We start from the raw sequence: 13,371 nt of genomic DNA on the forward strand, positions 1-13,371 counted from the left end.
GCATTTAAACTTCACATAGAAAGATTAAGCAGCATTACCTTCATCACTCTTGTCGTCTTCATCCACCTTTTTCTCTCGAATAAGTTGATTCTCTTCTGCACTTGTACCACCATCAAGATGAACAAGACTCTCAATATAAGCAACTAACTCATAGTATTGAGGCAGACCCCTAATTCTGAATTCCTCTCGTACTTCTTCCTTGACAAGATCGTACCACAAAAAATTTTCTTGGCTTGCCAAAGGTAAATGATTGCCACTCTTCGAAAATGCCAATGGCTGGTAAACTGTAGATGGTCTATTAAACGAAACTAACTTGGTCCAAGTATCCTCTTCTCCATCCCTTTACAGTAACCATATGTCTCCTATTTTCGCCAAATCGTCATCACATTCTGGATGATAAACATAACACTGAACACAAACAAAACCTTCCATGGACCCAATATAATTGTCAACATTGCAACTTGTATCATCATACGCAGGTAGTGCCGGTACCACTCTATATTCTTCGGTTGCAAGCTCAAAGGCAGCAATATATTTTCCATGATTTAACTCAACAGTTTCTTCAGAACACATCCAAAACAAAGCACCATTAGCAAAAGTAGCAGGTAATCGTCCACAATTTACTGAATAAGGAAAATTCCCAATTCTTCTCCATGAATTTGATTTTAAACTATAAACATGAACTTCCTTATCATTCTGCGCACCATTAGATCGAGTACAATGATACCACTGAACCGTCATTACAACTTTATAATCGTCATTAACACGATCGTACCCAAACCCCAGATTATTATATGTATGATTATAAAAAGAACCTTGAGGAATACTAACACGAGGAAGAATCACATCAATATATGTGCGAATTGCTGGATTTCAAAATGTGATTTCCTTAATACATTGATCATAAAATAAAACAATACCGTTACACATACCAATTAATTGAGTAGAAGAATTATAATGTCCCCCTGGATATTTTGGTTCAAAACAACGGAGTGTATTTCAATTTCAACACAATGTAGACCCACATTTTTGCAATTTAGATCGGGATCCATACTTCTGCAAAGTATATTTCGATTCAAACGATTTCTCACCGAATGACGAAGATGCACGTTGGCGAAATATGGACTGTCTATCAAGTCACGAAATTGCTTTGAAACGCAGCGCAACCTCATTTGAATGAACACCGGTAGGTGGATGAAAATGAGGGCAAGCAGTTCATCTGACATTTTTTTAAAGTTTAATTTAGATGAAGATGAAGATGGGGAAGATTAAGAGTGAAAATAGTAGAGATCGAAATGAGTGTTTTTGAGGTAATAAGTGTTGGTTTCAGTTTGTGGATCACCTGTGAATGCACACTACAGATTTAATACTATCGTGTACTTGACAGAGAGTGAACAAACTTGCTCAAAGTTTTATATATCACACTTAAAAAAAACTGAATACATGCTGAGATACTTAAAACAATGCAAATGACTAACTCCTAGAAACTAGCATCAAACTCCTAACTAACATCCACTACTTCCACTTATTTGTTTCTGATCCTAAAAATATTGAAACAATATTTTACTTATTCTCCTAGCTGCTACGTGGCTTAGTGAATACTCAAACAAACAAACGAGTTTATATTACACACCAACATGCTCTCCCGTAATTTAAACTCTTTTATGCAGATTCAGGATTCCCAACAGGGTACGCATCTTCTCGAACTTCGCAGTGGACATGGCTTTAGTCAGAATATCAGCACACTGTTCTTCAGTAGGTATATGCTTAATAGTTATTTCACCACGCTCAACACATTCCCGAATGAAGTGATAACGGATATCAATGTGTTTGCTCCGTCCATGAAAAACAAGATTTTTTGCTAAATCAATCGTGGACTTATTATCAACATATATAGTGACCGGACAATGCTTCATATCAGTTATTTGCATAAGCAGATTTCGTAACCACACTCCCTGACATGCTGCTGCAGTTGCAGCCATAAATTCAGCTTCACAGGAGGATAGAGCCACACATCTCTATTTCTGTGACACCCAAGTGATCAAACTTTCGTTTAAATAAAAGGCCATACCTCCGGTGCTTCGTCTGTCTTCAATATTCCCAGCAAGATCACTATCAGAGTAACCCGATAGTATGTAGTTCCCTATTCCTCTCCAATAAATTAGCCCATAGTTTACTGTCCCTTTGACATAGCGTAATATACGTTTAACCGCATTTAGATGCATGGTAGTAGGACGCTCCATGAACCTGCTGACTACCCCTACTGAGTATGCAATATCTGGTCGTGTATGGACCAGATACCTTAAACCTCCAACAAGGCTCTTAAATAACGTGGGATTGACAGGCTTCCCACTTTCGTCCTTAACCAGTTGTACTTTCGCCTCCATTGGATATTTGGATGGATTACAGTCTGCTAGGCCAGCTTTTTCCAACAGCTTCTTTGCATACGCAGATTGCTTTAGTTCTATGCATTCCTTCTCCTGGCTGACCTCGATTCCCAAGTAGTGAGATAGCTTTCCGAGATCGCTCATCTCTAATTCCTCACTCATTTGCTTCTTGAATTTCTGAATATTTGAGAGACTTGTACCAGTGATCAGGAGATCGTCAACATACACACCTATTACCATTGATTCATCCCCCTCTCATTTGGTGTATACTGCATTTTCATATGGGCATTTAGTAAACCCAAGCTTCTCCAGGCATCTACTCAACTTGCTATACCAAGCACGGGGTGCTTGACGCAATCTGTACAATGCCTTAACTAATCGATATACCATGCGTTCACTATTTAATTTCACAAAACCCTTGGGCTGAGTTACATATACGGTTTCCTCCAAATCCCCATTGAGAAAGGCTGATTTTACATCTAGGTGATGCACCTCCCACCCATTCTTTGCTGCTAGTGCCAAAAGAAGTCTCACTGTTTCCAAACGGGTAACAGGAGCAAAGACCTCCTCGAAATCGACCCCTTGCTTCTGCACATATCCCTTCGTCACAAGTCTTGCTTTGTATTTGATAATTTTCCCGTTTGTATCCTTCTTTATTTTGTAAACCCATTTTAAACCTATCGGTTTGTGCCCAGGTGGTAGCTCTTCGAGTTTTACAGGTGTTCTTCTTTTCAATTGCATCTATCTCATTTTTCATAGCCTGTTCCCAGGCCTCTTCTTTCACAGCTTCTTCATAGCTTCCTGGTTCATCTATACCACACAATAGTAATTCCTCTTCCAGCTCGATTTCTTGTGTTTCATCATAAAAGTCACTCAGCAGCCTAAATTTTCTTGGTTGTTCATTGCTGCTACTTGAGTTTTCAGTAGCAGATCCTTGATCTTCTTCACTAGTATTTGCTGTAATTGGCCTGGTGGGAGTCCTGACACTTGATGTCTCAATGGTGCTAGAGTTGTGTCCACTTGTGTCCCCCATGTTATCATCACTGTAATTGTTAGACCCCTCCACAGTGTCACTCTAATTTTCTCCATTTGAGCAGTTGTTCGACACAGTGAATGAACCTTGAGCATTCAAACTTTCTTATTGCTGTGTATTCCAATTCCAAGGTCGTCTTTCCTCAAACACAACATCTCTGCTTACAGCTATTTTCCCAAACTCTGGATCATAGAGTCTACAGGCCTTTGTTCCCGGTTATGTACCCAAGTGAACCACCATTCTGCTGCGATCGTCAAGTTTAGTTGTATGCACACTTGGCACTTTTATGTGTGCAGCATAACCAAACACTCGGATGTGACTTATGTCTGGCTTGTACCCTTTCCACACCTCGTACGGTGTTTTATCTGACAGAGCCCGTGTCGGTAATCGATTCAATACGTACACAACATGTCGAGCTGCTTCTCCCCAGAAATCTGACGGCAAGCACATCTCCTTTAAGAAACTCCTAGCCATCGCCACAACAGTTCTATTTCTACGCTCAACAACCCCATTTTATTGTGGTGAATAGGGAGTAGTAAGATGTCTTGCAATTCCATTCTCTTCGTAATATAAGTTAAACTGATTAGAACAAAACTCGCCACCCCTGTCAGTTCTTAACATTTTTATCTTTTCCCTCGAACTATTCTCAACCAATGTTCTGAATTTCTTAAACATGCTCAGGGCCTCATCTTTATTTTTTATCATATAAATCCACATTACACTACTAGAAAATCAGCATTAGACATCGCACATTAGACATCAGTCAGAAAAGTAACTGATGTTAAAAGCCTTTTTTACATCACAATAAAAAAGTAATGTCTTTTTGGTATGTTTACATCAGCTTTTGAGTAAAGTGATGTCTAAGTTGTTCTTTTAAAAACTACGTCACATCAGTTAACATATAAACCGATGTCCAATTTTTTTTTAACATCGGTTGACATAATAACCGATGTCTAAGCTCAATTTTAAAAAATTAGAGCCCGCTACTTCTCCCTTTTGCTCCCCGCCCTTAGCCAAATTTTTTTCCCCCTTAGTATATTTCCCCATCCCGCCTATTCACTCATTCACTTTAATAACATTATAACATAAAATTAAAAATAAATCAAAATCAAAACAAAAACAAAAAATTACAATCTCCACAAAAACAGAAACAAAAACTCATTCAGTCATTCCCCCTTTCTCTCTCGACTGCTAAACCTAGAACTCACAAATATATGCTTATTGTCTTTCCCCCCTTTCCGATTAGACCTTGAATCTCCAATTAAACCTCTCAATTTCTTCAACTCATCTCTTAATTTCTTACTGTCTTTCTTTCAAATGTTTTTTTTTCTCATCTGTTTCAATTTTTGTGACAGATTCGAAGATTAAGGAGTTAAGTGTGTTCATTGAAGTTTAAGGTGAGGAGTAGAGTTTCTTTGAGCTAAATCTTGTAGCTAAGGGTTTATTAAAGCTTAAATCTCGGAGCTAATTAAGTTGGATTTTGGTCTTGGAGTTTGTTGCTGTGTTTTTTGGGATTTTGGAGCTTACTTTGTTAGGTATATTATTCTTTACATATCTATTTATATATGTTTGGGCTGCATTTTGTGTAAGTGTATGTATGCATGTGAAATTGAAATGTGTAGTTGTTGCATGTGTAGTTGTATGTGTAGTTAAAATACGAATTTACAAGTAATAACAAGTGCTTGTATATATTTGTGTTTGTGTTGTTTGTAAATATATTTGTGTTTAGTCTGTTTACTAATTCATATTATAATCTTAAAATCATGTATTCAGATATTCTTAGTTTTCCTAGACAGAATAATTCAGTTTGTGTCAGTGTCGAAAAGATGCCACATGGCCATTAAGAGTTCAAATGTAGTATATTGCATTTTGGGCAGTAGGTTTCTTTTGGTTACAAATTTGCTTAGAGTAATCTCCAGTTTCTGGTTGTGATATATCATATATGAAATTATATTTAAATATACAACATTGTCTTTGATTTTTAACATAACTCTGATTACAACTTTGCAGATTACAGATGTTGAAAATTTGATAGTAGCACCAATATCAAAAGCATCAACTAGGCAAAGTGTTGGAAGGGCAGGAAGAGTACGTCCTGGAAAATGTTATAGGTGCTGAACTGAGAAGTTCTCATTTTATTGACAATAGTTTCTTTTTAGAAGTTGTGCCTATTATTATTATCTATTCTAAATATCAAGAAGATTTTAATGGTTTAGGTGTGATACTGTGTCCAAATTCTGCCTACTTTGTGCACAGTTTGAAGTGAATTAGATCTTGAAAAACAGGGCGTGATATGAGTTGATAATTTTCATAGATTGATGGGTGAATATCTTCCATAACATCTCTCCTGGTTTGAATTAGGGGTTACCTGTGTAGGCCGAGTCTTGAATAATTTCTCCCTTTATATCATCCAACTAGACTTAATGAATAAAATACTAGTCGGTAGGTGTTTATTATATTTAATTTCAGCTTTGATTGATCATTTTAGGTTTTAACAACTCGATAACTCATGATTTTGATATTATGCTTTCATATGTATATGCATGTCTTTATCTTTCTACTTTTTGAGCTTATCTCTGGCACTGGATATCTCTGTTGTTTTTTATTGCAATTATGTCCAAGTTCCACCTCTTTGGTGTTTTTGTTATTGAAAATGGATGGTTGAATTTAATTATAATTCATCTTCGGCATTCTTCTCAAATATCACTGCATGAGTTCTTGTTCATAAATTTATTAAGTTTTTGTTTTGATTTTGCTGGAGAGCAAGACTTTGTTGAATAATATTAATTTGACCTATACGATATTAGGCTCTACACAGAGGAGTATTACGTCAATGAATTGTCTACAGAGGGGATTCCAGAGATTCAGAGAACAAGTCTTGTTTCCTCTGTAATTGATGATGATGCCAAACTTACTTCACCAGCTGGTTTCCAAATAGCTGAAATTCCATTAGTATGTTGCAGTATATCTTTCTTTTAAAAAATTGAATAATTTTATCTTTCTTCCTGAGCACACACACATGAGATGCCTGGTATAATTTCTGCACTTCTCTCTGTTATCCAAGTGCAAAACCACCTACCTAGCCATATAGTAAACATAATTTATACTGATTTCATGATTTCTAGTACTCAGAATATTTAACTTTATGTAGGAACCAATGTTCTCAAAAATGATCTTAGCTTCCGATGAACTTGGATATTCCGAGGAGATCTTAACAATTGCTGTTGTCCTTTCCATACAGGTAGACTCTCCCCTATATCATAATCTTTTTGGAATTCTTCATATTTGATCTAGCTGTTTGCATAACATAGAAATATGAACATCTTGAGTTGAATGATACAATAATTTTATGATAAGTTACATTCTGAGAGTTCTCTAATCAAATTGTATACATATAGTCTACACTGGATCTTCAGAATTCTGTAAATATTTAAGATGCTTAAGATATTACTAATAAATCAATGTGAGGCTGCAGATAGTAGAAAAGCTGCGATTCTATACACTGGACTCGTTCTCTCAGCCATTTCTATGGCTGTGGCAGGAATAGTAGAGACACACCGCAAATCTGTTGCTGTCGAGTACAAAATAGTTGATTCTGCAGAGCCTTTGCCTATGACTGTGTTCTGGTTAGGTTTCCAATATGCAATATTTGGAATGGCTAATATGTTTACATTGTGAATATTCTAGTAAAGCTCATGTTTTTTTTTAAAAAAACTTTTGTTGCAGTCTATCTGGGTATCGTCTAGGGGATCACAGAAAGAGCTAGATGAAGCAAAGATGAGATTTGCTGCTGCCGAGGTTTCATCTCAACTCATGTTTAATTTATATAGAGCTTCAGCTGGTTTAGCAGCTGTTAAATTTTAGAAGAGCTTCAGCTGGTTTAGCAGATGTATTTCTGTTTGGGATGAACTATGTAAACGATCGATGGTGGATGTCTAGTACTTGCTTTTGCAGTTATGTAGTTTGTTTGGATTATGAAGTTTGGTTGGTGGTGGATATATGTACGTAATTGGTATAATCTATGGTAAATCAATGAATGTATGTTTTTGCGTTTGTTTTGGTTTTGTTAGTTTTGGAATGGTAAAATGGCAGTTGGTATGTTTTTGGATGACTCTTGTTTGGGTTTTGGGCATTTGATTAAATAAGGGATTCATGAATAAAAAAAAATAAACAAACATCACTTCATGAACAAAATAACTGATGTAAAATGTAGTCAAATAAGATATTTCATACAATAAACTGATGTCATAAGCAGGCACATATATCAGCTCACAAGAAATGACTGATGTAAAACAATATAATAGATATCACATTTTGAAAGAACTGATGTTAAACACACACAAAGACATCGGTTTCATTAAAAAAAGAAAGGTATGACATCGCTTCTGATAAAAGACTGATGTAATATGTTAAGTTACACATCAGTTTAACAAGTTTTTCGATGTTAATGTATCATATTTCTTTATATGTGATAAGTTTAAAATGATATACATGACATATGAATGAATAACTGAAACCATAGTGAAGGTATACATTGAAGAAAAATACATCACATTGTTAAGAAAAACGATGTCTAAACTGTGTATAGACATCGGCTAATAAGCGATGTGTAATGCACCTACCTTTCTCATCGCATGCAAAGACATCACTTGGATTTTAAATAGACATCGGCTAATAAGCGATGTCTATTGACAAATTTCTAGTAGTGTCACTTACTAAAATCATCCACCAAGAGGAGAAAGTACTTGTTACCTGCCTTCGTTTCTAGGGTTATTGGTCCACAAAGATCTGCGTGAATTAACTCCAATACCTTCGTAGCATGAAAATCAGTCCGATTTGGGAAGGATCTTCTTGTCTGTTTTGCCACCAAACACCCTGTACACACTTCCTTAGGTTGCATGAAATTAGGCAGACCTCGAGCCATCTTTTTGTCCGATAACAATTTCAACCTATTAAAATTCACGTGGCCTAAACGCAAGTGCCACAGCCAGGTGGATTCTTCAGTCACAGACATTAAACAGTTGGACTTACTGCACTCAAGAATAATTTTATAGAGTCTGTTAGCTGTTCTCTTTACTTTCATGAGTAGTCTCCCTCGTTTATCATACACCAACAAGAATGCTCCGTTAAGGATCACTTTATTGCCATTCTCAGCCAACTATCCAAGACTTATGATGTTGTTGCAAAGAGTGGGGATGTAGTATACCCCATCAAGTGTCACTTCCTCACCGTTTTTGCATTTAAATGTCACCGTACCTTTTCCCTTTATTTCGACTGTGGAACCATCTCCGAATCTTACCTTCCCTGTTATCTTCTCATCTAGCTCCTTAAACTTTGTACGTTGTCCTGTCATGTGAGTGCTAGCGCCATTATCCAAATACCATACATTTGACTCCAATTCTTTCTTTTAGGCTTGGTTAAGCTTTGCTACAATGTCTCCTTCATTAAGTAATAGTGTGTTACTCCTTCCTGACTCGCATTCTGTCAGTAAAAGTGTTGGCTCATCATCTAAGGCTTGTGTCAAGTTTACTTCAGGTTTTTGATCTCTCTCTCATTTTGGCTTACGGCATCCTGCAGCGAAATGCCCGTAATTGTGACAATTAAAGCACTTTACTTTACTTTTATCACGGATACCTTGATAACTGCTGGTACCACGAGGCTTCTGAGGCCTTCTTTTTAGCCACTCCTCTCTGGTTAACAGCAACTGTCCTTCATTATTTTCCCGCTTAGTCCACTCATCCTCAGTCAACAACAATTGCCCATTGCTATTTTCTGATTGTCCACGTAGTCGTTCCTCATATGCTTTAAGAGATCCAACCGTCTCTTCGATTGACATTTCATCCAGATTTCCGAACTGTTCTATCGCGGATGTGATCTGCAAGAATTTAGATGGAGCTGCTCTCAAAATTTTCTTCATAACATAGCTCTCTACAACAGTCTCTCCCAGAGTACGGATGTTGGTCACTAATCCATTTAATCTTATACAGAATTCATCAATAGTCTCTGTGTCTTTCATACACAAATTCTCAAATTCTGATTTTAATGTTTGAACACGAGCTTTTCTAACTCGATCTGCTCCAAGGCACATCGTCCTGATGGCCTCCCATGCACCTCTGGCCATTTTCTTTTCAGCTATGGATAGCAAAATGTCCTCCAGTATTGCTTGATAGATCGCAGCCAAAGCTACTTTATCTGTCTTATCTTCAATTACAGTCTTCTCATCAGTGGGCTCAACTGCTTCCCAGATTCCGTGTGCTAGCATATATACTCTTATCTTGAGCGACCACGCCGTGTAATTGGTCTTACTCAGCATCGGATAACTCAACGTTACCGATCCATTTTTACTCTTGAGCTCTTCCATCATCTGTGTTTTTGGCATATATTTTGGCATCCACTGGACTAACCGTGCTCTGATACCAAATGTTGGTTTCAGTTTGTGGATCACCTGTGAATGCACACTACAGATTTAATACTATCGTGTATTTGACAGAGAGTGAACAAACTTGCTCAAAGTTTTATATATCACACTTAAAAAAAAACTGAATACATGCTGAGATACTTAAAACAATGCAAATGACTAACTCCTAGAAACTAGCATCAAACTCCTAACTAACATCCACTACTTCCACTTATTTGTTTCTGATCCTAAAAATACTAAAACAATATTTTACTTATTCTCCCAGCTGCTACGTGGCTTAGTGAATACTCAAACAAACAAACGAGTTTATATTACACACCAATAATAAGGGCAAAAAGAAATTATGTTTACCGCTGTTTGCAACAAGTGTTTTTTATTGTTGGGTAATAGCTCACAGTATCACCCAAAAAGCCCAAAATATCACAACATATGGTCATTTCTATTACTCAAAAATTAAATTTTTAAAAACATTTTTAAAAAACACAATAATACATTACACTTTATGTAAATTAAAATATTAGTTTTAAAGAAATAAAAAAATCATAAAAACGCATGTTAATGAGGCATATATATATTGTGAATGCGTGTAATATGAACAAATGACTTGAAAATGAGAGAAAACATTACTTTTACGAAGAAGTGATAAGCAAGTGATTTTGTTAAGTTTTTCGATAATAGTAAGGATCATTTTTTAATTTAATTTCTATATTTTTTTTGTTTCTTTTTGTTCATTAATTTGTGAAATTAAAAATACTTTTGCAAATCACACTTATTTTGTATCTTAAAATCATTCAAATATGAATGGATAATTGATTACAAGAGCCAATATCTATATTGGAATTACATATTTAGATAATTTCATAGAAAAATTATATATTTATAAAATATTTATATAAAAGATTAGTTAAGTAATTATCTATTTACGTAAGAAATTACATAATATAAGAAGTTTTTTTTATCCCTCCTAAACAAAAAAGACATCCCTGCAGAGGGATATGTATATACTATATTAGAAGTACTAAAAGATGTTTATAATAATTCATTCTTTAAAATTTACTAGTTTAGAATCCCTGCTATGCACGGTGTAGCACGGTGTCTTTATGGTTTAATAGCTTTAATTTTATTTTAACTCAATTATATATTATATATTAGTCTGCATGAATATTATTTATTATTTGGGTTAAACATCAATTAGATTACTCATTACGGCCAAATGACTCAAGTAGGTCATTGATTACAAATTTGACTCATAGAATCATCAATATTAAGGTTAAACTTTAACCGGGCCATTAGTGGGTGTGTTTGTGAAGAAAGTATACACCTTCTGCAGTTTCAGTAATATATATAGATATGTGTTTGCAATGTAAAACAAGAGAAACACAAAGTATTCAAGTTGATCTTATTCTTGCAAAAGAGTACAAGACAGATTAAATAATATTATGAAAGAGAACACCACTTATCTAAGCTAAAAATAAGGAATTAAGTACTGAATGAATCCTAAATAAACCCTATTACTCCACATAGCCAAAACTTATTCAAAACACTCCAACAAAATCTCATGAACATTATAAACCATAAAAAACCGGTAAACCACATTCAGAGGACTCAGACAAGACTTAAAACATAATAGAAGTTTTGATTAAATCCAACAAATACACCCTTAATCTAAACTTATTTTTTCAGGTTCTTCACACCAAGAAACTGACGCATTCGCTCAAACTTGACAATTGACAATGCTTCTGTGAGCACATATGCGCGTTGCTCTTCAATTTGTACGTGCCTTATAATAATTTCGCCTCGCTCCACGCATTCCCTTATAAAGGGATAACGTATATTGATATGCTTAGAACTCCCATGAAAAACAGGATTTTTGCTAAGTCTATAGTTGATTTGTTGTCGATACAACACCACTGGTCCAATATAACTATCAGTAACTTCACCTGGCAATTTTCTTAACCATATATATTGGCAAGCTACTGCTGTAGCTTCACACGAGGATAGCGCAACACACTTTTGTTTCTGCAAGACCCAAATTATCACACTCATATTTTAGTAGAATATTATCCCACTAGTGCTCCTCCTATCATCAATATGCCATTCCAAATCACTTTCTGGGAACCTGTTAAAAAATACACTACAAGAAAAACGGCTAAATATGACCGAAATTTTCCAGTCATATTTAATCAAATTTGACCGCTGGCGGTCGTATTTAGCTAAATACGACCGAAATGTGTCGGTCTTTTTTAGGCTGGTCAAATTTAGTGAAATCGGTCAAAATTAATTAAATTTGACCGGCCAAATATGACCGCTCAAATATGACCCACTAAATTTGACCGCCTAAAATCGACTTCAATCGGTCAGTTTTATATTTTGACCTTTGACTTCAAAATTTTCGTAAAAATTGAATTTCCCGCCTCTGGTCACAAAATACCACGGGTATCGGTCAAATTTATAAATTTGACCGACTTATCACTAGTCAATTTTATAAATTTGACTAGGTTATTTTTTGGTCAAAATTGTAAATATGACTCCGTTTGTGTTAGTCGAATTTATAAAAATGACTGATTTTGATCAAATTTAAAGAGCAAATGTGACTAATATTAGTCAGATATAATTATTGTATGAGATATTGGTATGTTAAATGTGACAAAAAGCGGACAAATTTAACATACAATTATTTAAAAAAAAACCGGCCCTGTGAACCAGTATATCCATAACCTGTATATCCCATCCACAATCTCCAAAAATAAACAAAAACTCAAACAATATAAAGATAAGTTTAAATTGTGCCATCCCAATAACTTCCTTAAAACATCCAAAAGGTTATACATGCCAATATATTGTCAAATGTTTGACATCTAATAGCTCAACAAGTTAAGCTAGGCTGGGAGATTGATTGTTCAATCCCAAAAAGTTAACCCAAAAGGAGACATATCACATAAGTTTTTGTCCCAAAAAGTTAGCTACCAAGGAGAAATTAGTTGTTATATCCCAAAATAATTATCTAACAGATGATATTAGTAGATATTTGAAGTTCATTCGACGGCAAAGTCAACCTACTTGTACTAGTTAGAGTACTAGTTAGAGCTGGGAGTGTTACGCTAATGGAGGGAGTAATTCTCAGCATCTTGATCTTCATCATCTTCATCGTTGTCTTGGAAGTGGTTGTCATACAAAGGAGCCTTTTCAATTCTAGTACCCTGCAATACATGGTATACATTATATAAGAACACAACATAAAAGAAATTAGCTTACATTATCACAAAATTTGTATACTGCCAACAAAGGTGTCTTTACTCAGCTGAGGATTTAGAAAAACTTAGTAATATTATTAACACAGGCTATATTATCACCTGCAATAACTTTCAAAAGTCTGTAATAGAAACTTAGTTATAGGTAGTGGTTCATGGACCAAATAAATTTATATTTGTTATTTTTATGCTTCCTACTCACTAAGTGATATTACTTTTAAACCACGTAACAAAAACATGCACAAGGTGTGGTTAGTTATTATCTTACAAATTCAGGCACCA

General features: G+C 35.3%; 1 protein-coding gene across 1 annotated transcript; it reads right to left on the minus strand.

Moving 5' to 3' along the window:
- Window positions 1-8,578: 8,578 nt before the first annotated feature.
- On the minus strand, window positions 8,579-9,781 carry LOC141679248 (uncharacterized). Its single transcript, XM_074485752.1, has 2 exons — window positions 8,986-9,781; window positions 8,579-8,766 (listed from the first exon to the last, which is right to left on the minus strand). The coding sequence occupies exons 1-2, from the start codon at window positions 9,779-9,781 to the stop codon at window positions 8,579-8,581; spliced, it is 984 nt and encodes a 327-aa protein (XP_074341853.1).
- Between the last annotated feature and the right edge of the window lie 3,590 nt (window positions 9,782-13,371).

This window comes from Apium graveolens, chromosome 8 (genome assembly GCF_009905375.1).
Source record: "Apium graveolens cultivar Ventura chromosome 8, ASM990537v1, whole genome shotgun sequence".
Classification (NCBI taxonomy): Eukaryota; Viridiplantae; Streptophyta; class Magnoliopsida; order Apiales; family Apiaceae; genus Apium; species Apium graveolens.

What these genes read in the sequence shown, in the direction of transcription:
- LOC141679248 (XM_074485752.1), bottom strand. Translation starts at nt 9,781, where the DNA reads ATGGAAGAGCTCAAGAGTAAAAATGGATCGGTAACGTTGAGTTATCCG. An exon ending in GCATTTCGCTGCAGGATGCC is followed by an intron (nt 8,767 to 8,985) that starts GTAAGCCAAAAT and finishes CTCACATGACAG; the next exon opens with GACAACGTACAAAGTTTAAG.